This window comes from Spodoptera frugiperda, chromosome 19, assembly GCF_023101765.2.
Source record: "Spodoptera frugiperda isolate SF20-4 chromosome 19, AGI-APGP_CSIRO_Sfru_2.0, whole genome shotgun sequence".
Classification (NCBI taxonomy): domain Eukaryota; kingdom Metazoa; phylum Arthropoda; class Insecta; order Lepidoptera; family Noctuidae; genus Spodoptera; species Spodoptera frugiperda.
The window spans coordinates 3,143,440-3,171,261 of NC_064230.1; the positions used below are offsets into that span (position 1 = coordinate 3,143,440).

A 27,822-nucleotide genomic window follows, 5' to 3' on the forward strand; every position below is an offset into this window, starting at 1 on the left:
CTCTCCCAATGAGCTACAGCAAGGGTAGCTCGCCGCCCGTCTAGAGAAACTTTTGCGTGAAGAGAGAGCCATTGACCACCACAGATGGGGCCCAGTAGGGCTGATGCCCGTTTACGGAGCTGCGGACAAGTTCGATAAAATGTTACCGGAGCTCCGGCTCAAAGCAAGAGCAGGAAGGGGGTGGTTTTTAGTACAGTAAGAGTCTGACACTCCCTCCCGCTTCACCCAAGGCGGGAGAAGTCATTAGATGATTTTCCCCCCTCAAAAAAAGGCCTTTATCAAGACGTCCTGCGCTGCGCTTATCATTATATATCTCCATTTAATATTTAACACGTATATTACATAAATATAACAATTTTCCAATAACATTTATACTTATAAACTACCAAACGCCATTTTGATAATAACAGCGCATTTTCAATATACATTATTCCTTTAAATATCGCAACAACAATTTTAATTCAACGTAAAATTAAATTGCTTACATACATAATATTTTTATTACTTATAATACAACTTCCAACATCATAAAACACTTCAAACGTCGATGCCAAAAAGCCCGATATCCAAACTCTGTGGCCAAAGACAAGAGAGGTTAAACGCAAAGGCACGCACCTGTACAGCCTGTCAACTTCAACTCGAGCTGTCAGTGTCACTGTCACTACTGTCATGTTTCTTTTTGTTTCGTTTCTTGTCTTTATGTTTGTCTTCGTGTTTCTCTCTGTGTCTGGGACTTCGCTTCGGGCTGTCCCTGCGCACCCGATGATGTCAAATGCCCGAGTCGTCTGTCGTATGATGAACGTTGTTCAGTGATTCTTCTGAACTCTCCGATTTTTGCTTTTTCTTGGTCCTAGAAATAAAACAGAGTTATTGGGTTAGGATTTTGTTGAACATTTTAAATATCTATATTTTAGATTATGTAGGAAGCTACATTTTAAATTGGATAGTCAAATGCTTAAGTTTGTAGGACTGCCAGTAGAAAATCTGTTAAAAGCAAATTTTTAACGTCGGTCACCGGTGACCGCGTTTAAGATAGGTTAAATATTTGTTTGGATCAAGACATTCCCAGCATAGCCTTTGCAATTGGGTAGTTTCCTAGGTAAAAAATAAATTATTTTGACTTTTCAATACAATATAATATCCCAATATAATCCTACTTTCATTTATTAACTCTATGATATACTTATTTTTTTCTTGCTATTTTTTGCGAAACATAGCATACTGCTATTTGACGCTAAAAAATATGACGTCATAGTTCGCGATCTCCTACAAAATTCATAGAAAGGTATCGTTTTTGACATTTCTATAAAAGTATTGAATTTGACAAGTTGGAAACTACCGTATTGTCTAGATCATTATCGAGCAGTATAGATTCATTATCTATGCTATATGTATAGGCTCAGGGTAGTACAGCTAAACAGAAATAATTCAAGATCGATATCAGTGGCATGTTACTGGAGAGAATAATCCTCTCATGTCCGAATACTCAAACGCTACTCAATTTAAAGACGCTCTCAAATGTAGTTCTGTCACTATTGATTCTTTATGAAATGACAGAGATAGCACGATTTTTAGATAGCGCGTTTGTCCAGCAGTGGTCGGAAAAAGACTGACGGATAAGGAGATAGTACTCACCCTTTTTTCTTCTCATTCTCAGTCGAAACTTGGTCCTTGAACAGTTTGGACAGCTCCAATTCTTTGATTTCATCCGAATTTGTCAAGATAATGGCTCTGAAAAGAAAATCAGGCTTCATTAGTGTATTGAAAAAAATGTGGAAGGCGCCGGCAGGACTAGACCGGAGTGATTCCACAGTCTCCTGAACAAGCGCAAACGTTGTTTCACGTCAATGTCCTATTGACGTGAAACAACGTTTGCGCTTGTTTGTTGTGTTTTACCCTGTGAGGGAGATTATCGGAGCTTCCCCACCCTAATCTCCCTAATCCCCGATCCACAAATCTCTAAAGCCTAAAGGGCCAGCAACGCACTTGTAACTCCTTTGAAGTTTCCGGAGCTGCGGACAGCCTAGCAGGTTCACCGGGGCTCCAGCTCAAAAAGCAGGAGTAGGAACGGGGTGATTTTGTAGTCAGTAAGAGTTAGACACTCCCTCTCGCCTTGCCCAAGGCGGGAGAAGGCATTGGATCATTGTTCCCCCTCAAAAAAATACTCCTTTCAGTTTCGGGTGTCCATAGGCAGCGCCGATTGCTGACCACCAAGTGATCCGTCTGCTTCTTCATATATCTATCACATAAAAAAGGGGCAGGAAGAAGGGGAATATTACTAGCGAATGTAACTACCCATTCCTTCAAAAAACAGGCTTGTAAAACTAATATTAGAACTTAAGACGGGATTTTTACCATGTTTATTTATGTCGATGAGTTCCCGACATTTCAGAACTTATGCAAGCGCCATGATCACGGATGATCAGTTCATCCGAAATATCGGAAACTCATGGACATAAATAAACATGGTAAATATCCTGTCTTAATGGGGCCCAGTAGGGCTGATGCTTGATCCGGAGCCGCGGACTACCTAACGGGTTTACCGGGGCTCCGGCTCGAAAAGCAAGAGTAGGAACGGGGTAGTTTTTAGTCAGTAAGAGTCTGACATTCCCTCTCGGCTCGCCCAAGGCGAGAGAAGTCATTAAATGATTCCCCCCCCCCCTCAAAAAAGTGTTAGTGACCATGTCGGTTTAAAAACTCACAGGCTTGTAAAACCTCATTATCGATTCGATACACCCTCATAAAACACTATCGAACAAACAGATCATAAACGCCAGCCTTCGAAATCCCCAATCCGAACTATTCACACAGAATCAAGCCTTTTATCAATATTTACTTAGGTACTTAGCATTACCCGTGTGGGAGAGCCATGCTTCGACACGAATGGGCCGGCTCGATCGGAGTGATACCATGGTCGAGCAGAAAACCGACGTGAAACAACGCTTGCGTTGTGTGAGTGAGGTTACCACAGGCCCAATTTTTCGAGTATGTGATCTATCGATAGTAGGGGAAGCCATCCATAGCATGCATCTTTCCATATAAAAGAAAAACAGCTTAACTGAGCCCGTTTCCACCAGTGCTAAGCTATGTGCATCAATGAATATGATTGGTGGAAACCAAACGCATCCACAACAACGTAACATAGCACATCTCTGACAGAAAAGGGTTATGAAAATTACAAACGTATTATAAACATATTCTACAACTAGCGACCCGCCCCAGCATCGCATGGGTGCAATGGTGATATATTGTGCATGTATTATACATATAAACCTTCCTATTGAATCACTCTATCTATTAAAAAAAAACCGCATCATAATCCGTTGCGTAGCTTTAAAGATTTAAGCAACAACAGAGAAAGTGACTTTGTTTTATACTATGTCGTGATACACAATTCTGTATACCATTTTGTTAATTGCACAACCTATTGTAAAAGATGTCTAAACTCCCTTTGACAGAGCTCAATCAGTGCGCTACGTACATTAAGGTAAACAAATCCGTGTGTATATATATGTATGTATAGCGGGGCGCCCTATACAAACAGATATACAGATTATACGTACATCTAGGGATAGGTAACCCCATCGTTTGCCGCGCCCTCTCGTAGTGGTGCGACTTTGAAGTCTAATGTCGATAGATTTTCTGTTAAAACATTAGACACGTATTTTTTAATTTTTTACGGAAACGAATACTTTCGAAGATATATCGATTTGAAATATCGCGTGACGTCAGATGTCACTTCTAGGTACATTTTATACGTAGAAATTACGTATTTGCAACCAACCCTTTTTTTTTTGAGGGGGGAACATCATCCAATGACTTCTCTCATGAGGTGAGAGGGAGTGTCAGACTCTTGCTGACTAAAAATCACCCCGTTCCTACTCCTGCTTTTCGAACCGGAGCCCCGGTAAACACGCTAAGTAGTCCGCAGCTCCGGATTGCTCCGAACCCTAAACTTAGATAAAAGCTAAGTAATAAGTATTGTTATCTCTTATATAACAGAATAAATAAAAAAGGGTCTAATAATTTTTCATTACCTAACTGACGGACTAAATATATCATTAATTTTCATACCCCGTCATCATCCCTATTCTCTGAACAGGTAGGCAGAGAGGTTCTACAGATTACGATACTTATTTTATTATATTACTAGCTTTTGCCCGCGACTTCGTTCGCGTGGAATAGTGACTTCCGGCAAATTTTTGGTTTTAACCACATAGTTCCCGATCTCGCGGGATCTCTTCAAAAATGAGATGTGGAAGATATTCCAGGGAACTCTTCAAAAATCAACATAATGAGCTCTGCGTTTGAATTTAATAGATGTATTTATTTCACTTAGGGCATTGAAAAAATAGTTTAAAAACGGACTTAAACTAACTTAAAACTAAAGAAAGCTACGAATTACGAATTTATAACAATTAAAAAAGAAACTATATTACAACCTATCCTCTATGCTATAATAACCAAGCTTAAACTAAATAATTTAAAAGAAAAGACTTAAATCTAATCTAATTAATTTATAAATTAGACTTACAATTTTATTAAAAAAACTAACTACAGTAACTACTAATAATCGATATCAAACTAAACCTACGTTAAATAGTTTAACCAAAAAACCAGGAAAACCCAACAAATAAACTTATTAATTGACAAATACAACGAAACCAATTTAGAATATACGAAACAGCAGGACCACTACAGACAAATAATCATACGACTGATAATACACTTTTTCTACGATAGTACCGAAGCGCTCGGCCGATACCCAACCAAATGAATGTAACGAAACCATAGCGCGATCTATTTCGATCCCAACGCCGTCTATCGAGGATAAAGACAACTTGGATTATTTATTTATACTCCGTTCGGGCATTTTCTTTGTACTAAAAGTTTAATTATATTGATATTATTTTTTTCATACCTTTTTACTATTTATTTACTTTTTTCGATGAATTAAAACAATAACATGAACCGAAGTCGTGTAACGATCGACATAGAATTATCTATACTCCGTTAGAGCATTTTCTTTGTACTAAATGTTTTATTATACCTATTGATATTATTTTTTTCATACCTTTTTACTATTTATTTACTTTTTTTCGATGAATTAAAACAATAACATGAACCGAAGTCGTGTAACGATCGACATAGAATTATTTATAAATAATTTATTTCTTATTTTTATTTTTTGATTTTTGAAATAAAAATATATCTATGTCCTTTCTAAGGTTCTAAACTATATCTGTACCAAATTTCAACCAAATCCGTCAAATAGTTGCGGAGATTAATGGTATAAGCATAGAATGTTCGACGTGATTCTTTAATTTGACATAACTTTTTTATTTATGAACCGATTGACATGAAACAAACACTAAATGTAAATTTAAGCTTCCCACAATATATTCGTGAAAACCGCATCCAACTCGGATCAGCCGTTTCTGAGATTAGCGCGCACAGACGAACAGACAAACAGACAAACAGACAAACAGACAAACAGACAAACAGACAAACAGACAAACAGACAAACAGACAAACAGACAAAAAAAAAGTTAATTACATTTTTGGGTTCGACATCGACATAACAATAACCCCTGCTATTTTTTTTATTTTTATTTTCAATGTACAGACAGCACTTTTCTACGATTTTATTATATGTATAGATTATTAAACCTGAACTTTTATATCTTTAAAATTGCTGTGCCCAAACTGGGTCCATAATTGTTACTTTTACCTTTAAGAACATATATGTACATACATTGTGGAAAGCAAATAAATGAATATGAATACGAAACATCTATAAAACCTATCTAAACCAAACCAAACTTGACTCGACTTTAATCGACACATTAAACAAGAAACTTAAAAAGACATCGACATCAAAAACATCGACACGTACCCGCAACACTAACAAAGGTTGATTCCAACGGGTTTGTGTCAAGGTGATGACCGCCCGTTCTGGCGACCCCTCCACTATATACACCTCTATGATATATATGTATATTACTATACAACACTCCACATTCAGCGAATCAGCTTTACTTTTCACTGTAGTCTAATGGATGAAGAATATTATTTTGCCGGTAATCGTCGCCGCCCATGGACACCCTAAACACCAGAGACGTTACAAGTTCGTTGTTGCCCTTTTGGGGGTTGGGAATTTAAGGGTTGTTGAGGATTTGGGAAGATTTGGGAGGTGGGTAATTAGGCCTCCGGTAACCTCACTTATTTCATTCATTTAAAATCCGAAATATCGAAAACTCATAGACATAAATAAACATGGTAAATATCCCATCTTAAGTTCTTATGTTAGTGTTAGTGACCATGTCAGTTTAAAAACTCATAGGCTTGTAAAACCTCATTATCGATTTGATACACCCTCATAAACCACTTACACAACGAACACAACGCAAGCGTTGTTTCTGTGAGGTTATTTGATCTGTTACTAATTCCATAATTGGCATGAGCTAGCGTGGAGGTTAATGTTTATACGTTCTCCGTGTGAGAAGTGTGCTTTGTTCCAGCAGTGGCCACTTATAGGCTTTTTCTTTTTGTTTAAATAAACTTTGCCTTACACTAGGATTTTCTCCTGTGTCGTGGGTGCGTTTACAAACATACAAGTTCACATACACATGACACCCAGACCCGAAACAACAATTTGTGGATCACACAAAGAGTTGCTCCATAGAATGACCTATTCCAGAGCTGCGGACTACCTAGCGGGTTGCCGGGGCTCCGGCTCGATTCAACGTTTTTTTCTTTAAAAAAAAAAACTTGTCACTTAATCGGATCTTACGATACCCGAGATAAGAGTTGGTGATAAATGCCAGCACCTAATGGTACCACATAATATGTACATAGGTACGTATTTACAAAGTCTATATTTCGCAAATCCTTTAATAAAGACTACTGCTGTCTGAGGTGCGGCTGTCTGCCATACAATAACTATGGAAAGCTAATCCGAGCCAATCTATGCAGGGTCGCGCTTTTGTTCAATTTCTAAAGGGGATTACGGAGTGAGTCATAGTTCTGACTGTATTATTTGATGACTGTAGTTTGCGACGCGGGTTCACTTGGAAGTTTAACACAGGCTAGTTTTCGTAATTGGGTAGTATCCTCGGTCAAAAATAAATTATTACAACTTTTCAATACAATAAAATATTCAAAAATAATATAATCACACTCTCATTCATAAATTTGATAAACTACGATTAATTTTCGATTTTTTCTAGCTAAATTTCTAGAAATAAGTCTGCTATTTGACGTTAAAATCTGATGACGTCATAATAGAGTATTTCATACAAAGTTCATTGAAAATATAATTTTTGACGTTTCGAAGAAAGTATTGAATTTGACTAGTAGGAAACTAGCCTATTGTTGTTGTATGTAGTGATAAAGTAATTTATTTCTGTGAGTAGGTTATAAAATAACACATTTACACGTCAGTATTTCAAATAGCTAGATGAGGCCGGAATTAGCTATTCGATTACTCTGAGAAGAAATGCCGAAACAAACTCAGAGGTCACAGTCTCTTTTAAAGTCCAGACAATGAAATAGAGGACAATGTGAGAGAAGAGAGATAATAAGAGAGAGATAAGAGAGATATATAAGTGAGATATAGTGTAGTGTGTGACACCTCGCCTAAATAAGTAGCAAAAGTTAGTTGTATAGGACAGTTAATTAAAGTTAATTCGTAAGAATAAGACGTCTCTCCATTGCAGTAGTAAAAAAAAATCACTTCGTATGTATTCCTAAATTACCTGTCATAGTACGTAGCACGTAGCGTTTACTACGACGTAGCCGGGTTACGTAGCGGGCACCTACGCATGGGTTACGCCGTAGTAATTTGCTACGCGTAAGGTTAAGGGACTTTTATTGAAATTAATTAAGTTAATTTTCTGCCTCATTTGTGGAATGGTTGCCGAGTAAGAGGTTTCGAGTTCGATGCCCAGGATGAGCAAACCAACATGGGCAGTTATATATATTTTCGTGTATTATGCCCCCTGAGTTTCTACGCGATAAAAAGCCTGCGTTATTCCAGACCATCATCTATTCGTTCTAAATTTCATCCTGATGCGATATCTTCAGCCATTTTGACGTGATTAAGTAACAAACACATAAAACTCTGAGCCTGACTAAATCAGTTTCAGCATATTTCACACATTTTTTTTAGGAAAAATCATCCAATGTCTTCTCCCGCCTAAGGCGAGGCGAGAGGGAGTGTCAGACTGTTACTGACTAAAAACCACCCTGTTCCTACTCCTGCTTGTCGAGCCGGAGCCCTGGTAAATCTACTTTCTGCCTCGCACAGCAAAACAGTGGAATGAACTGTCGTCGGCGGTAATTCCGAACCGATACGACCTTCAAACCTTCAAGAAAAGAGCATACTCCTTTTTAAAATGCCGGCAACGCACCTGAGACTCCTCTGGTGTTGCAGGTGTCCATGGGCGGCGCTGATCGCTTACCATCAGGGGCCTTAGTCTGATATTACAATTGTGTCAGAATGGTCGATCACTGAGCAGTGCAAGAGGGACGGAGCTATGTAGGTTGTATAGCTCCATCCCTCTCGCACTGCTCAGTGATCGACCATTCTGACACAATTGTAATATCAGACTAAGGCCCCTGGTGACACGTTTGCTCGTATGCTACCTATTCCATAAAAATAAATACTAGGCAGTCCGCAGCTCCGGAACGCGAAAGTAGGTTGTAAACAAACACATACCTGATCCGGCCACCATCACCTCGATCGTGTCTCCTGTCGCTGATGACTGATATGGAAGTCTCACCGATTTCATGTTTCTTCTTATGTTTCTTGGATTTGTGTTTACTGTGAAAAAAAAACTAGTGTTAACTTTACATCAACAGCCTACAAGTGGCTTAGCTTTAAATTTTATTAGCACGCGCTCGTATGTTTCAAAGTATCTACTAGTCTTCTGATAACGTGGGCGCGGCAGCTGATCATGCGAATGCGAATTTTGTTGTTTTGTTATTGTGATAAAAAATATTATTATTTATTATTATTATAACTTCACGCCTTTAATCCTCGAAGGGGTAGGCAGAGGTGCACATTATGGCACATAATGCCAATGTACACCCACATTTCACAATATATATTGTAAGTCCCATGTAATAGGGGTGAGCCTATTGCCATATACCGGGCACATTTCCAGACTCCGTGCTACCACTGAGAAATTTTCGAAAAACCGAAAAAAGCTCAGTAATACTTCGCCGACCCGGGAATCGAACCCGAGACCCCTTGCACAGCAGTCGCACTTGCGACCACTCGGCTAACGAGGCAGTCTTTTTTATTTTACTCAATCATTCTTATCACCGTATTATTTTATTCTATTTACTATCATCGAAATCTAACATTTTCAATCAATTTTCTTGTATAGAATCAGTTCACGTCTCTCTCATTCTCTCTCTCTCTCTCTCTCTCTCTCTCTCTCTCTCTCTCTCCTACTTACCTATGTTTCTTCTCCTTCTCTTTCTTGTCAGTGCTCCTATGTTTGGTCTTCTTTCTGTACACGGAGCCCCCATTCCCTTCATCCACTGTCTCCAAGTGTAAGACATACAACCTATATATTTGTAGCAAGATTACCTATAAGAGAAATACATAATCATCATCATCAGCCCATAGAAGTCTTACAGCTTACTGCATAATTTTACAGCTTAAGCCAATACATTATACAGTTAAAGATAAAATAATATAGTATAATAATTTTAATTACTTAAAACTAATTCATCAGCTATCCATCTTCTAACAAAACCTTAAACATTCACGACATACATCCTTCCATCTCGCTGAACAAAGCCATTTCTACCAGAGATGTGCTATGTAGCTATGCTACGAAGATAGTAGTAGTTAAGCTATGAAACTATGTGACCGTTTCCACTGATATTAAGCTATGTAGCTGTGCGACGAAGATGCGCAGCTCGAGTATGCTATGTTTCGATAGTAGGGAACCGATCCATAGCACGTATCTTTCCATACAAAAAACATAGCTTAGCTGAGTTCGTTTCCACCAGTGCTAAGCTAAGTGTACCAATGACAAACACATCCACAACAACGTGGCATAGTACATCTCTGATGGAAAAGCAACCTTAAAATCTTAAGAGGTGTTTTTATGGTGCAAGGAAACAAACAAGTTGACGGATCACCTGATAGTAAGCAATTTGCGCTGTCCATGGACACCCGCAACACTAGAAGCGGTATAAATGCGTCATCAGTCTTTTAGGGGCGAAGGGGAGATTGGACCACCAGTAACCTCAATTACACAACGAAATGTATGTGTGTTTTTGAGTGTGGGAGAGCCATGCTTCGGCACGAATGGGTTGACACGACAAGAGTAATAGTAGTATTACTCTTTAGGCCGTAGGGCCTCACAAAAAACCGCCGTGACACAAACACGTGGCTTGCGTTATGTGAATGAGGTTACCGGAGGCAATTACCCCCCTTCTCAATCATCCCAATCCCCGATTTCCCCAACAAACCTCAAATTTCTAACACCCAAAAGGTTGACAACGCTAACGTCACGCTTCTGGTATTTCGATTTTCCACAGGCGGCGATTGCTTACCATCAGTTGATCTGTCTGCTCGTTTACCGACTTATATCATAAAAAAACTCTATTATCTGCGTCGCAACGTCAAATTACTTTACTGAAGTTGCAACAGTTGCTAGCAACACATGCCACAGGGTGTTGCTAGAGATTAAAAAAAATACAAAGCAACTTTAAAGACTAAATTAATATCACAAAAATCACTCACCAAAGTATTCTTACACGTGAAGAAAATGTTCATATAGTTTATTATTTTATAATGGCATATGATTAGCAGTCGGAACGCCAAAAACGGAGCGTCTTGTAGCGCTATATTCATTATTATAGCACATACTTCTATAGAACAGCAACAAGCGCGGCTGTTTCTGTTTATAGGAAGAAAATAGAAGATTAGAAAGAGATGCAATATAAGGGTTGGTTCTGATAGGTTAAGCAAGAAGTGTAGCTGTGTAGGCTGTGATGGGTTTGTTAAACGTAACGTGAATTGTGTATGTGTTAAGCTTGCTAAGCATTTTTGTTTTAACATCGAATATTTTAATCCCCAAAGGAGATGAAATGAGTTGAAATGAGATGAGATGAGATGAGATGATATAAGATGCCATAAGATGAGCTGAAATGAAATTAGATGAGATGAATAGAGATGAGATGATATAAGATGAGATGAGATAAAATGGGTTGGAAATGAGATGGATAAAATGGATATTACAAGATGGGTTGAGATTAGAATTGACTCAATTAGATGAGATAAATAGAGATGAGATGATATAATTGAGATTAGATTAGATTAAATGAAATGAGATGAGATTACATTAGATTAGATGAGTTGAGATGAGATTAGATGAAATGAGACGAAATGAAATGAGACGAAATGAAATGAGAAGAGATGAGATGAAATGAGATGAGAAGTGAGATGAAATCGTGGCCTATGAATGCTTGCAACACTTAAGGCATTACATACGGTTTGCCGACCCTTATGAAACCTATTAAGTTAACCTTAAGTTACGGGTGGTTTTTTAGTCAGGAAGGGTCTGACACTCCCTCTCGCCTCATCCAGGACGGGAGAAGTCATTAAATTATAAGATATATAAGAAAATATTTTATTCAGTGATTTTTGTCAGAAAGTGTTGTAAAATTGTGCAGTGTGTTTTAAGAAAAAAGATTAACATTAAAAATGTTATATAGTTAATTAATATATTATACATACATACATACATAGTTTTATGTAAAGTATATATTGTAATAAGAATATCGGTTTAAATGGGAAAAGAGATTTTTTACATAAGAAGTTTTGTTACGTATGAGCTTCATAACTCAAGAACGACTTGACCAGTTTTGATGATCTAAAAAAGTTTTTTTATAGAATAGGGGCAAACGAATTACCTCTATTAGTGGGATAAAACAACCCTCTTTATCTGGGATTCGTTCTTTCGATGTATCATCATAGTTACCTCTATAACTGAGACAGCAAGTACATATTAAATACATAAACCTCAGTAACTGAGATACATCGTTTTGTTTGCCGACTTACTTATTCGTATTCAATTACAATGTGCACATAACACATACTCCTATTTAAGAATCACACCTCTTTATCTGAAATTACCTGTATTTTCACCTCTATTAATGGGACCCTCTGTAAATGAGACAAATATTTATTTATACCTGGTTATCTGAGATACTGGGTTAGTGGTAATACCTCTATAAGTGATACGAATTTAAAGACCCCTTGATGTCTCACTTAATAAGGTTTCACTATATTAAGTATTATTTAAGTATTTTAAGTATTTTTTTTTCCTCCTTATTGTCATTTGTGGACTTTAGTTGTCTTTATTAATAAAGCTTATTTATTTATTTATTGGCAGAGAAACTACCAAATAAAACACTTAAGACCAAAACCATCTCAATGCCCATTCCGTAACCGACTTACAAAAAAAGTGCTATAAAGTGTTTAGCGAAGCAGGTGCAAGTGTAACACATATTTTACATACATGTCCGACCTATTGGCTGTTCCTCGAGACTTCCTCGACTTGGTGGCTGTTAGGACGACAGTGAACTGCATCAGAGACCAGGACCAGATCGCCAGGGTTAGGAGTACGAGGACTTTCTCCGTCGCCACCTTCTCATCTTTGAAGGAGTCGAAGAATTCTATTATGTCCGCTGCCGTACCTTTGGTGGGGAAGGAAAGTTGTACTAAGTTTAATGTTCATAACATACATATACATACATATCGTCACGCCTTTAATCCCCCAAGGGGTAGACAGAGGTGCACATTATGGCACATAATGCCACTGTGTACACTCACTTTTCACAATTTATGTTGTACGTCCCATGTAATAGGTGGTGAGCCTATTGCCATATACCGGGCACATTTCCAGACTCCGTGCTACCACTGAGACGAAAAACCGAAAAAATCCCAGTAATACTTCGCCCGACCCGGGAATCGAACCCGAGACCCCTTGCCCGGCAGTCGCAGTTGCAACCACTCGGCCAACGAGGCAGACTGAAACACAGACATGTTCATAAGAATCCCCTATTTTAAAAATCAAAGCTACTGGCGGTCAGGCCTCAAGAGAGGGGAATTTCCAGACAATACGCTCCGTGTCCAGAACTACTGCTTTCTGCATCAGGCTCTTGATGCAACCATCTAAAGTTAACCTACTCAGGTGTTGAGTCGAGGCTTTTGGCTATGTGGACTTTGGCAGATACGATTATCGGCACAATGATTGCTGAATCTACATATAACAACCTCATGAGCTAAATCAAGACATATACTGGCTTTATCTTTTTCAGCTTTTCTCGTCATGTGGGATTGTTATATCAATTATCATTGTGCGACGGCTTGATCGATCTATCCACAATGACAGGTTTAAAAATAAAAACTATTTTTTATCACTCACTTTTCACTATAAGTAAATGTCCAATTATTTTCCATTTCTATACAGAAACACATTATCAAAGAAAGCATATTTTATTTATTACTCACTTTTCTATAAAAGTAAATGTTCACATTGTTTCCATTTCAGAAACAGTATCAAAGAACATACTCCAAAATCACTTACCAATATAAACAAGCAGTAGCTGACTCAGCTGATCTCTGGTCAGGTCTCCCTTGGGCAGTAGCCACCGGCCCACAATGAGGGTGAGCATCAGGAACTGTTCTATAAGAGTCACCCACATATCTGTGGGGATCTTCGTGGCGCCCGGTATTGGGAGGTCTGTCTAGGAGTCAGAAAATGAAGAGATTAGGTTATCTTTTAAAGGTAATGACGGAAATAAGTGTGGGAGAGCCATGATTCGGCACGAATGGGCCGGCTCGACCGGAGTGATACCACGGCCGAGCAGTAAACCGACGTGAAACAACGCTTGCGTGGTGTGAGTGAGGTTACCGGAGACCCAATTCCTCCCTTCCCAATCCCCGATTCCCCAACAACCCTTAAATTCCTAACCCCCAAAAAGCTGGCAACGCACTTGTAACGCCTCTGGTGTTTCGGGTGTCTTGTATCACACATAGGAGCCATTTAGTTTTACTCCGTGGTGCTTGGCGTCTGGGCTTCTCTTAGTTATTTTTGAGCCTTTAGGATCCAGTCATTCTGTCTTCTATGTAAAATTTCACTGAGAGAAGTGGACAGTTTTGTTTTATTTTGTCTCCTCTAAGTATTTCTTCTGATTTATTTCATCAGAGGCGTCAGAAGTGTGTTACCAGCTTTTTGGAAGGTTATTTAAGGATAGTCGGGGATTCGTGGATTGGGGAGTTTGGGAGTTCAGTAACCTCAATCACACGACGAAACAATGGCAAGCGTTATTTCACATCAGTTTTCTGTGAGGATGTGGTATCACTCCGGTCGAGCCGGTCCATTCGTGTCCGGCATGGCTATCGCTCATTTGTCCATTCGATTAATTTCAAAAATCGACTTTGATCTCCATTGATTAAGGTCGGTTATTCCTTTCGGCGTAGGTAAGTAAAAATTGTTGTCCCTTTATTCAACTGGTAACGGTTTGAACAATTTATAAAATAACATCCGATTGGCGATATATTAAAAAAGGGCCAAATTAAAAGTACCTTTAACCGACGAGCATGCATGAAAAGACTGATGACTTTTGATGAAGCGAAAGAAGTGGGTAAGAACCGTGGCAATTGGCGTTCCATTGTCTCTGCCTACCTCCATGGGAGACAGGCGTGAGGTTATGTATGTATGTATGTATAAAATAACATCCCTACCAAGAATTAAAACTCGTTAATGATAATGAAGTACCTGTAAACATTGTCAAGGGCTCTCAAAAGTCGGTTTTATATCAAAGTCCTATAAGAGTGCTTTTACAACGAGCAGATAATAGTTGATTGAACCCTTATATGAGTAAAACCATATCCTATATTTGTTTAGCAACGTCACGCCTTTTATCCCCGAAGGGGTAGGCAGAGGTGCACATTACGGCACGTAATACCGCTATACAATGTACACACACTTTCCACCATTTGTGTTATAAGTCCCATGTAATAGGGGGTGAGCCTATTGCCTTAAATACTGGGCAGAATTCCAGAGCCTATTGCCCGAGTCGGGAATCGAACCCCCTTGTAGAGTCGCTGCTCGAGTCGCACTTTTTTTATTTTTTATTAATTTTATTTTTTGAGGGGGGAAATCATCCAATCATTTTTCCCACCTTCGGAGGGAGAGGGAGTGTCAGCTGCTTTTTGAGCCGGAGCCCCGGTAAACACGCTAGGTAGTCCGCAGCTCCGATCAGGCATCAGCCCTACTGGGCCCCACCTGTGGTGGGCTGATAGCTCTTTGAGGCGCGCGCACTTGCGTCCACTCGACAAACGAGGCAGTTGTTATTATTCACAATAATACAGAATAGCTTACCTCTACATAAGTGACATTGATCGTCTTCTTCTGCAGCCTCAGGTCCACTTTGTGCAGCTCCAGTAACCATATCGCCGGCACAACCAAGCCCAGGTAGATGAACACAGACGGACAGAACCTGGGAACAATATATATATTATTATATAGACAATATCATATAATTTTAAGTGTGGGCTCGCCATGCTTCGGCACGAATGGGCCGGCTCGACCGGAGTGATACCACGGCCGAGCAGAAAACTGACGTGAAACAACGCTTGCGCTATGTTTTGTCGTGTGAGTAATGTGTGTCGTGCGTGTGTGAAAATAACCGGAGGCCCAATTAATTACCCCCTTCCTCAATCTTCCCAATCCAACGGGGAATCGGTCCCCAACAACCCTTAAATTCCTTTGGTCTCCTCGCCTCTGGTGTTTCAAGTGTCCATGGGCGGCGACGGTTCCCTAGCATCAGGTGATCCGTCTGCTTACTGCTTGCGACTTGTTCCATCCGCCATGAAATAATGTTTACATGTGAACATTATCTCATGACGATACCTAAGTACGTGTGTCGCCTGGACAGTCACCGCTACCATCAGTTGACTGGACAATCTCTTTACATGAGCTGCTGTTTACATGTGAACATTAGCTCATGACGATACCTAAGTACGTGTGTCGCCTGGACAGTCACCGCTACCATCAGTTGACTGGACAATCTCTTTACATGAGCTGCTGTTTACATGTGAACATTAGCTCATGACGATAGCTAAGTACGTGTGTCGCCTGGACAGTCACCGCTACCATCAGTTGACTGGACAATCTCTTTACATGAGCTGCTGTTTACATGTGAACATTAGCTCATGACGATAGCTAAGTACGTGTGTCGCCTGGACAGTCACCGCTACCATCAGTTGACTGGACAATCTCTTTACATGAGCTGCTGTTTACATGTGAACATTAGCTCATGACGATACCTAAGTACGTGTGTCGCCTGGACAGTCACCGCTTCCATCAGTTGACTGGACAATCTCTTTACATGAGCTGCTGTTTACATGTGAACATTAGCTCATGACGATACCTAAGTAAGTCACCGCTACCATCAGTTGACTATAATTACCATACAAAAACGTTTACAATTTGATGTTTTCTATCATTATTATCAACGGAGTTATTTGCATACTAAGTTGTGCGGTGGATCGTTAGTAGATGGCTATTAGCAGCGGGGAGTGTCCGGAAACGCGACGGCATCGCGGCGGCAACGTGACGGCTGACAGCTAATGTTTCAACGCTAATCAATACCAATGATTGACAGACACCGCTACCATCAGTTGACTGGACAATTTCTTTACATGAGCTGCTGTTTACATGTGAATATTAGCTCATGACGATACCTAAGTACGTGTGTCGCCTGGACAGTCGCCGCAACCATCAGTTGACTGGACAATCTCTTTTCATGAGCTGCTGTTTACATGTGAACATTAGCTCATGACGATACCTAAGTACGTGTGTCGCCTGGACAGTCACCGCTACCATCAGTTGACTATACTACCATATAAAAACGTTTACAATTTGATGTTTTCTATCATTATTATCAACAGACTTATTTGCATACTAAGTTGTGCGGTGGATCGTTAGTAGATGGCTATTAGCAGCGGGGTGTGTCCGGAAACGCGACGGCAACGCGGCGGCAACGTGACGGCTGACAGCTAATGTTTCAACGCTAATCAATACCAATGATTGTGCCGTCAAAATTGCTCGGTTTTGGCGTTGGATCGCGGTTTTACTTGTATAAAAATGATGGTATTTTTTTAGGTTTGAAATATGTCTTCCTTTTTTGTTGTTGGTTCAAGTTTGAGGTATTTTTATAATTATGTTATTTATAGCATTGTCTCCGGGTTCCAAGTAAATGTGAATAAAGGTTTTCATAATGGCTGGCTTCGACTCAACCGGAGTGATATATCGGTTTTGGAAAAAACTGGCGTAAAACAACGTATGAAAGAGGTTACCGGAGGCATCTTCATTATATTCATGACAGAAAAAAACTTAATTTCCTTACATAATTTCACATTTTTGCTTTTTGTAAAGGTATACAGAAACAGAGCGCCACCTACTACGCTCCTTACATATTTTTTTTATGATATAAGCCAATAAACGAGCAGACGGATCTCCTGATGGTAAGCAATCGCCACCGCCCATGAATACCCGAAACATCAGAAGTGCGTTGCCGGCCTTTTGAGGGTTAGGAATTTAAGGCATTATGGGGCCTCCAGTAACCTCACTCACACAACGAAACGCAACGGAAGCGTTGTTCTACTTCGGTTTTCTGCTCGGCCGTGGTATGACTCCGGTCGAGCCGGCCCATTAGCTTCCATCACATTCATACATCTGATGGTATACAGAAACTAAAGTCGAGTCACATCCATCCGAAGATAGGTATAGACATGTCTATAGTTCCACAGTAGTGTATCGATTTGGCCCGGCTTGATACCGTCACCCTTTCGCCATGAATGGAAGAGTGGCATTTAACCGACTTTGTGAAAGATTAGTCATGTGTGACGCCCTTGGGTGTGTTAAATACATTGTTTTTATTGGTATTGGAACGTGGAAGTGAGGATTACGATAGAAAATTAAGCAAGAATCTTTACTTCCGATCCAATTCTGATCGATCGACATTGATACTGTGAAATTTGCTTACGCCCGAATGCTGATATGCTACTCAATTTTAAGTTATACTTAATATCGTGCTATCTCTGTCATTTTATAAAGAATTGATAGGGACAGAACTAGTTTTGAGAGCGTCTTAAAATTGAGTAGCGTTTGAGTATTCGGACATTACTCACGTAACTGTTTGACGAGGAACTCGACTAGTTTCAAGCCATGTTAGAGGCTCATATTCATGAGCAGCATTCCGCGACACACGACGCGGAACGCTGCTACTGTCGTGCTTTATTTCAAGCCATATTACTGGCATGAAACTAGTCGAGTTGCTCGTCAAATAGTTACGTGAGTAAGCCGATAACATACTAATTAATTTAGTTTGTCTCTCGAAACGCAACCGTTGTTTCACGTCGGTCTTCTGCTAGGCCGTGGTATCATTCCGGTTGAGCCGGCCTATTCGTGCCGAAGCATGGCTCTACCATTTATGGTTTATATCATAAAACAATTTGGTTATTTGGACTGTAACTAATAGTAATAGTTGTAGACTACTTAGTTTACTCAATCATTTTAAAAGTTTTCCCATAGCCCGGATAGCTCAGTCGGTAGAGCATTGGACTTTTAATCCAAGGGTCCAGGGTTCAAGTCCCTGTCCGGGCGATTATTTTGATAATAGTCGTTTAGTTCATTGTTTTTGTAATTATGAAATATTGGTTTACACATCTGAACAGGGGGTGTACTCTAATTCAACGAAAAACATAGTTTCGTCCGAAGCTTCGCAGATTGCATACTATAATTCTATTTATTGTGAACTTTCGTGAACATAAATGAACGAATGAAATGTTAATAAATAAATAGATTTTGATATGAAATTAAAAATATAACGTTATTTCAGAGTAATTCTATTAATAAATCAATAAAACCTACGGCCGAAGATTAAACGAAACTTCGGATTCGAGAACCGGAGTAGGCCCCCAGGTCATTTAATTATGAGACAATATTTTATGATTGTATTAGTTTTTTTTTAAGGGGGAAAAATCATCCAATGACTTTTCCCGCCTTGGGCGAGGCGAGAGGGAGTGTCAGACTCTTACTGATGATTTTGTTAGCTGGACCAACACTTGTTAATTCGTATTTTTATGTATTCTATGTAGCTTCTGCTTCGTGATTCACGACCATAATCTACTCCTGCTCCAAATTTCATCCAGAGCCGTTTTGCCGTGATTAAGAAACCACAAACTTTCATATTTATAAAATATTAGTAAGATGTAAGTACAGCCAGCCAATTTATTTAGTACGCAGGTAAGAAAACAAAAACAGATTCAGTACAGAGACAGTAGCTATAGTTACACTAAATTGTACGCTTTGTAACGAAGCCATATCTTTTGTAACCATTCGTGGACTCAGTAGCCGACCAATGGTTACTGTCTCTGTACTGAATCAATATTTACCCGACTGCGCCAGAAGGAGGGTTATGTTTTTCGAGTGTATGTATGTATGTATGTATGTATGTATGTATGTATGTATGTATGTATGTATGTATGTATGTATGTATGTATGTATGTATGTATAATTGTTTGGCACGCTCTGCAGCCTAAACGGCTTGATGGATTTTGACTTGAGAGGTGTCGTTAGATTCGTATTTACTGTGAGAGTGACACTGGATATATCAAAATTAAAAAAAAACAAAATGGCGGATTTTTGGCGCCAAATTCGAATATTTCTCACTCTCTAGCCTAAACGGCTTGACGGATTTTGACTTGAGAGGTGTTGTTAGATTCGTATTTACTGTGAGAGTGACACTGGATATATAAAAATAATAAAAAAACAAAATGGCGGATTTTTGGCGCCAAATTCGAATATTGCTCACTCTCTAGCCTGAACGACTCGTATTTACTGTCAGAGTGACACTAGATATATCAAAATGAAAAAATAATAAAACTAAAAATAAATAAATAAAAAAAGTAATTTAAAAAACTAAAAAACCCGACTGCGTTTCTTTATAATATTAAAATGAAAAAACCCTAAAACAAGAAAGTAATCGTAAAATTTAAGCAGTCGGGACCCATTCTAGAAAGCAAGCCGTATGTGCCCTCACAAAGTCTTTATATTTAGAATGGGTCCCGACTGCTTAAATTTTACGATTACTTTCTTGTTTTAGGGTTTTTTCATTTTAATATTATAAAGAAACGCAGTCGGGTTTTTTAGTTTTTTAAATTACTTTTTTTTATTTTCTTACCACACACATACACAACGTCACGCCTATTATCCCCGAAGGGGTAGCCAGAGGTGCACGTTACGGCACGTATTGCCACTATACAATATACACCCACTTTTTACCATTTGTGTTATAAGTCCCATGTAATAGGGGATGAGCCTATTGCCATATCCTGGACACAATTCCAGACTCCGTGCTACTACTAAGAAATTTTACGAAAATCCGAAATAAGCCCAGTAATACCACTCGACCAACGAGACAGTTATTTTCTTACTTGCATACTTAAGATCTTGGTTTATTATTACGCATAGTTTTCTATTACAATATTTCTTTGTGAATCATACGTAAGACCACTTGCTTGGCAAACATGGCGGGTTATGAAGCCACTTGAACAAATAGAAATGTAATTTTCTACGTAATAGTCAATTAAACAATGAAATCTAGCAAATATTTATAAAAGTTTAAGTGTGGGAGAGCCATGCTTCGGCACTGCTGGGCCAGCTCGACCGGAGTGATACCAAGGCCTCACAGAAAACCGACGTGAAACAACGTTTGCGTTGTATTTCGTTGTGTGAGTAAATTTATCGGTGGCCCAATTACCCCTCTCTCTTTCGAATCTTCCCCAATTCTCTATTCTTTAACAACACTTAAATTCCTAACCCCCAAAAGGCCGGCAACGCACTTGTAACGCCTCTGATGTTCTGGGTGTCCGTGGGTTTGATTCACGCACGGAATAACTCTTTGTGTGATCCACAAATAGTTGTTCCGGGTCTGGGTGTCATGTGTATGTGCACTTGCATGTTTATAAACGCACCCACTACACAGGAGAAAATCCTAGTGTTGGACAAAGTTTAAAAGAGAAATCGTTCATAATTTTTTGTTTGTAAATCTGCACCAAATCTAAGTCTTTGACTGCCAATAGAAAACTGTTGAAGGCAAATCCTCCGCTAACGTCGGTCACCGGTGACCACCACGGCGTTCAATGTGTGTTCAAAAGCGAACGTGAAGCCGGGGGGAGGGGGGGAGCACACACACAACACACAACGTCACGCCTTTTTATCCCCGAAGGGGTAGGCAGAGGTGTACACCCACTTTTCACCATTTGGGTTATAAGTCCCATGTAATAGGGGGTGAGCCTATTTAAGGTGAGGGGGGGGAGCTAGTTAGCAAAAGATAATTTATGACGATCTGAACAAACACATATGTATTAGTATGTAATTTATATTAGATAGATAGTAGTATTCATATTTTGCGTAGTTTGAGACATAATACCAAGGCCCGGATAGCTCAGTCGGTAGAGCATTGGACTTTTAATCCAAGGGTCCAGGGTTCAAGTCCCTGTCCGGGCGATTATTTTGATATTTTTACATTAATATTTTTTTGTTGTATATTTTATGAGCTCGCGTTCTGTAGAATAAAACTGAAAATTAAGTTTTTTTTGCTACGTATTTTTCCAGGATTTTATGGCCAGGATAATAAGGCACTATTATACCAAGTTTCATCAAAAAAAATATTTTAATCACATATTTGGGTTTGGTATCGATCCAGTAACAACCCCTGCAATTTATTTTTTCAATCTTTTAAATGTACAGAATTAACCCTTCTACAGATTTATTATATTATTATGTATACTGTATAGATATAAAAATAAGTCTAGTTTTCCTTCCTGACGCTATAACTCCAGAACGTACAAACCGATTTCCACGGTTTTGCATTCGTTGGAAAGGTCTCAAGCTCTGTGAGGTTTGTAGAAAATTTTAAAAAATCGAGAAAAAAGCAGCAAAACAAGTAACATTATTGGTAGCGAAACGGAGTTCGCCGGGTTTGCTAGTACTTAATGAAATATAGTGTAACAAAGCATAACGATGCTTGATCAATTAGCGTAGCACATGGACAGTTGGATACCCGTTTATGTGTTTGTGAGTATGTTTGTTACTCAATAACAACAAAACGGCTGAAAGGATCGGGATGACATTTGGAACATGGGTAGCTTATGGTCTGGAACACAGAATAGAGAAGAAGAGATAGAAATAGTATACCGCTTGTGTTAGTATCAGAACCAGCGTGGCAATTTTTCTGAAGCCACGCCCAAATTAACACATCTCCAGGATAATCATAATATGTCACACTAGCAAAATCTTTCCGTGACTGGTCCGTGTTAAATAGCCTTTAAATCAGCCGTCACCACTTTGAAAAAAAACATTAATTACATATTAATAGAGTTGACTCTTGTCTACTAATTTTAAAATAACGAATCTTCTTTTTCAATGCAACATAATTTCACTAACAAGTTCTGCTACTCGACGCTAGATGTCACTATCATAAATGCATTCAATTACGCTGTATTGCTATCAAGTTAAGGTTGCCTTTTGTTTAACGAGCTACTTTATCGCTTGTATTTTCTCTAGCGATGTTCCGATATCGAAAGTTTACTTATCGATATAATTAAAATGTTCAACACATTTTAATACTCGTATACATTATAATATTTTATCAGATTTCTATAGGAATAAACATCTTTCCTTGTAAAACTGTAAATATATATTTTTTTCTTTTCTAAACTATAATTTTAAAGAGATAGTATTTGAAGGATTTAGATTTGTTAGTACACAGAATAATAAAGTAAGTATACATGTATTTGAAGTAAGCAGCGTCCTCTGATGAACTAATGTAGAAAAGGTGTACTAGTTTCAAGTCACATCGGGCGCAGCAAACTGAAACTGGACTGAAAAAGTAGTAGTATCTATCTATCTATTATCATCATCATCAATAGCCTATAAGTGGCCACTGCTGACCAAAGGCCTCTTCACCCACGGAGAAAGTTTGAGCATTGCTCACCACGCTTGCCAAATGTGGGTTGTCGATTTCAAACTTATAATAGGTAATTAGAAAATAATAAGATCAGGTTTCCTCACGATGTTTTCCTTCACCGTTTGTCAGTGGTGTTTTAATGATCTTAGTTAAGTACATATAACTCGGAAAGAGTCACATGCCGTTCGTAGTTTTCTAACAAAATTTGTATTGCAAAAATAAAAAATCACACTTTATATATAAAGTATTTTTTATTACGGTCGGTACGGGTATATGTTACAAAAAATAGAAAATAAAACTGAACAACAAAGTTACTTCCTATAACGTGATTAGGTATTTCTGCCTGCACAATCTGGAAATTTAACTGATTATTTATAGTAAAAAATTGCGCATTTTTTTTCGGTAATACTCATAATATAATATCTTGTTGTACAACATGGTCCAAACAAATTGTACTAGTTAGTGGCAGGAAACCAATTTTGTCTTCCAGTCATCTCGATCCATTTTCCTTTTATTTCTGGATCCTTCGGAAATCTAAAACAATATAATTAATGTTTAATAGTTACTTATTATCCATTTTTTTTGTATTTATCTATATTCGTAATAAAAAGTTTTAATTATATCGACAGCTTGTTATCGATAATGTCAATCCCTAAACGGGTAGCAAAATTTTAGATGTCACGAATGAAATCTTCTAGAACAGCAGGTTTGCGTTTGAAAGAAAGTAGACCCTATCATCTTAGACATAAACTTATATTTAGTTTGTAGATTTAAAAAAATATATGTCACTAGTTTCAAGCCAAATATAAATTAAAATAAAATAAAATAGCACTTACCGATGATACGATATACCACTACTAGGCACATTTTTATCATGGCTTTCATCTTTTCACTATAAAATAGCACATTTTGTCATTTTTATATTTTTTTACGATTTTTTGACGCTTTTTTCCAAGACTAATTGACGTAATTACAGTCCAACGAAGACTGATATGCGTACAAACGTCTAAATGACAAACATAAGCATATCTGTACTTATCAGGGGCTACGCGTGCCCCGCCTACATACTACTTCTACTTCTTTTTCTCTGTTCTGTGGTCTGGAATGACACATAACTACTTTTATCCCACAGGAGCGCCGGTGACCGCTGGCAGAAGAAGCTAGTAAAAAAAAAATGAAACAAAACACAATACTATAACAGTCCTTGCTAAAATACTCATAGTACTCTATTTTTTTTCAGTCATTAGACAGTAAGATAGGTTTAGTGGACTAGTCTTTTCTCTTAAGGTGCTTTTCCACCAGAGATGTGCTATGCTAAGTTGTTGTGCTAGACTATCTGTATCTCCGGAGCTGCGGATTACCTAGCGGGTTTACCGGGGCTCCGGCTCGAAGGGCAGAAGTAGGAACGGGGTGGTTTTTAGTCAGTAAGAGTCTGACACTCCCTCTCGCACAAGGCGGGAGAAGACAATGAATGATTTTCCCCTTAAAAAATAATAAAGCTATCAGTTTCTTACAGGAATGCGGGCAGACACTGGCATACGCTATGTTGCTATATAGTTATGAATATAAAACACTTGAGTAAATACATTGTACATAATATATTTATGTTATGTAAATTAACTAGGGTAATAAAGTACGGTACTTAAATAAAACTAGTAATTGTCTTATTTTACGTAATTTCAGTTGTACTTCTACGGCCCGGATAGCTCAGTCGGTAGAGCATTGGACTTTTAATCCAAGGGTCCAGGGTTCAAGTCCCTGTCCGGGCGACGCTTTTTTATTTTTATGTCATATTTTTATTTTGCTTCTTCTTACAATTATATAAGTTAAAACTTGAATTATCATCATAGCAATCAACGATTGATGAGAGTCATCTACTGGATTATAATTATGCCTCCTCTACAAAAGAGTGGTATGCCATAATATCTAAGTTTTTTTGAGAAAGGAAAATCATCCAATGTCTTCTCCCGCCTAGGGCGAAGCGGGAAGGAGTGTCAGACTCTTTCTGACTAAAAACCACCCTGTTCCTACTACTGCTCTACCATCCGGAGTTCCAGTAATACATCAGGTAGTCCGCAGCTCCGCATCATGCATCAGCCCTACTGGGCTCCATCCGTGGTGGTCTGATGGCTCTTTTCGCTGTATAATATCTATCTACGCAGGGCAGGCGATTTGAAATCACCGTTTGAAAGATTCAGATTTAGTAAAGAGCGCTGATACCCGATCACTCTTAAGTAAGGAAGGAGTTCTTTAACCGATCTCAAACGACATTCTTCGGAGTAATATCGATTTTTGATATAACTTGTATGGAGTTTATCTACTCTATCAAATATCAAAGTTTTGAACATATGTTATTTTAGCCGTAATCGGCTCTATGTGACATTCATAAGAGTCATATAGGTCTACTTTTAGCACTTAAAACTAACTATCTAACTGGTTATTGGGCTCCGGCTCGAAGAGCACGAGTAGAAACTGGTTGGTAACACCTTGCTCAAGCCTCATCCAAGTGAGAAGTCATTGGATGATATTTCCCCATAAATAAAAACAAATTAACTAAAAATCACGGTTTACTCACGTATTATTAATAGAGAAAAGCTCTACTAGTTTCGAGTCACAGAGGGACTCTTTCATCCATACATCCTTTGCCCAAAAATTCCTCAACTATAGAAGCAATAATTTATATAATAAAGTAAACAAAAAACTTGAAATCGTCAAACTGTCCAAATTAGAATGTAAAAAAAAAGTTACTCAATGGCTTTTAGAACTAGATTACGAACAGACAGAACAACTACTCACTACTTTATGCTAGCGAATGTCATTGGTCACACATTCTCACAACATGGTATACATGCATGCGTACATCACTTCACACACAAATATGTATCACTTTTCACCACATACACACGCACGCGCGCGCGCACACACACACACACACACACACACACACACACACACACACACATACACACACACACACACACATACACACACACACACACATACACACACCCACCCACACCCACACCCACACCCACACACACACACACACACATACAGATTGGTACTTTTTAAACTTTTTAAATTTTTAAATTTTATTATTAATATTTTTTTCATCTTTTTGTTTAGAAGAAGTTTTAGTTTTGTTTATTGAATTCACTTTCATATAAATTTATATAATTTATAAAATAATAGTCCATATCCGTGAGGGAAAGGCCAGGAGCCCATAGTACAGGTTTTCCTAGTTTGGGTTCCTGAATCCCACCACTTGTTATTTCAATTGTTTTAAACCTGGTCGTGTAACTTGCTACAGAATTTATTATATTATTAATTATTATTTAAGCTTAGTTTTTAAGACTAATGTCTGTATAAATATGGTGGAAAATAAATAATTTTTATTATTATTATTATTTTTATCTAGTAAAGCTTTTCTCCAGTGAGTAAACTGTGATTTTTAGTTAATTTAGTAGGTATATCTCACGATAGTTATTATAAAAAGAAACACTTATTACTGCCGCATTCAGTCATTTAATGATAATTTAAACTATTACATAGTAACGATTTTGTTCCGAAAACAATTGCTAAAGGACTGGGTTAAGCAACCATTAAATAACTTTTTTTTACGTTTGATGGGTCGACGTTTGGCCGCTATCTCACCTGGTACCTCATCATGGTAAGTGATGATGCGGCCTACGATGGAGCACGTCTGCCCATAAGCAACCTATTCACTCGGGCTTTGAAGACACCCAGGTTATACCCATCAGGAAACACAGACTCTGGCAAAGAATTCCACTCCCTAGCAGTTCGCACAAGGAAGCTTGAAGCGAAGCGCTTCGTGCGAGTGGGTGGGATATCTACCACGAAACGGTGACGCTTCTCCGATTGTCTTGTGGTTCGATGATGGAAAGGACTAGGGGGAATCAAGTTGTGCAATAGGCATGTTTCCTACTAGTCAAATTCAATACTTTTTTCGAAACGTCAAAATCTGAGTACGGCAGTTTAATAAATGATATTTATTTTTCCAAATTAATCTCCTAAATAAATAGATGAGGTTTAAAACTGATGACAACATGAAACAGATGAGGTTTAAAACTTAAATAATACTATATTAGAACTTATGACAGGATATTTACCATGTTTATTCACTTCGATGAATTTCCGATATTTCGGCACTGTTGCAAGCGCCATGATCACGGATGAACTCATACATGGTAAATATCCCGTCATAAATTCTAATAATAGTGTTAGTGACCATGCCAGTTTAAAAACTTAAATAAAACTCACCATTTCCATTCCTGATTTTCTTTTATTGTTAAAGTGAATACTCCTTCAAAAATTAGCAGCATTATCGGCGATGCTAAATACCAGTATTCAATGTCGTCTTTAAATAATGTCACTTGCCATATAGCTATTATGCCGTGGCAAGCGAAAACCAATCGTGTTATAACAGCTTTTATAGTAGCTAATACTTTTCCAACATTCGCCATATTGAAATTTATTTTGTCTATATTTTAAATGCTAATGCTCTAATGACGTAACGTTTAAATTTCGAATTTAGTAACACAAGATGGATGCTTTGTTGCTTTTTTTTTATTTTTGTTTTTTTTTGTTGTTGTTGTAGTTTTAAGTTTTAAGGCACTGTGTTTTTTTTAATCTACGTTTTGTCACTTATTTTATTTTAATATTTATTTTTAATAAAAGCACGACTTTAAAGGCACGTTTGTTATATATTTTTTTCTTCGTCTTGTTGTT

The 27,822-nt window shown here is 38.3% G+C and overlaps 1 protein-coding gene and 3 non-coding genes across 4 annotated transcripts; 3 read left to right on the forward strand and 1 right to left on the reverse strand.

Annotated features, from left to right (window-relative positions):
• Positions 1-245: 245 nt before the first annotated feature.
• On the reverse strand, positions 246-27,788 carry LOC118280884 (transmembrane protein 26). The gene is made up of 9 exons (XM_050700963.1): positions 27,355-27,788; positions 15,417-15,534; positions 13,617-13,776; positions 12,546-12,723; positions 10,766-10,922; positions 9,465-9,598; positions 8,720-8,824; positions 1,636-1,731; positions 246-850 (listed from the first exon to the last, which is right to left on the reverse strand). Exons 1-9 carry the CDS (start codon positions 27,555-27,557, stop codon positions 769-771), a joined length of 1,233 nt encoding a protein of 410 aa, XP_050556920.1. The 5' UTR covers positions 27,558-27,788; the 3' UTR covers positions 246-768.
• Positions 18,632-18,704, forward strand: Trnak-uuu (transfer RNA lysine (anticodon UUU)). The gene has a single exon. It is a non-coding gene; the product is annotated as a tRNA-Lys (tRNA).
• Trnak-uuu (transfer RNA lysine (anticodon UUU)) lies at positions 21,539-21,611 on the forward strand. The gene has a single exon. It is a non-coding gene; the product is annotated as a tRNA-Lys (tRNA).
• Positions 24,770-24,842, forward strand: Trnak-uuu (transfer RNA lysine (anticodon UUU)). Its single transcript has one exon. It is a non-coding gene; the product is annotated as a tRNA-Lys (tRNA).
• Positions 27,789-27,822: the final 34 nt, after the last annotated feature.

Excerpts from the sequence above, each read along its gene's own strand:
- LOC118280884 (XM_050700963.1), bottom strand. The coding sequence starts at position 27,557 with ATGGCGAATGTTGGAAAAGTATTAGCTACTATAAAAGCTGTTATAACA. Across the intron at positions 9,599-10,765 it reads TCACGTGTAAGAATACTTTG|GTAATCTTGCTACAAATATA; the intron begins GTGAGTGATTTT and ends TTTCTCTTATAG. Across the intron at positions 851-1,635 it reads GAGAATGAGAAGAAAAAAGG|GACCAAGAAAAAGCAAAAAT; the intron begins GTGAGTACTATC and ends TTTTATTTCTAG.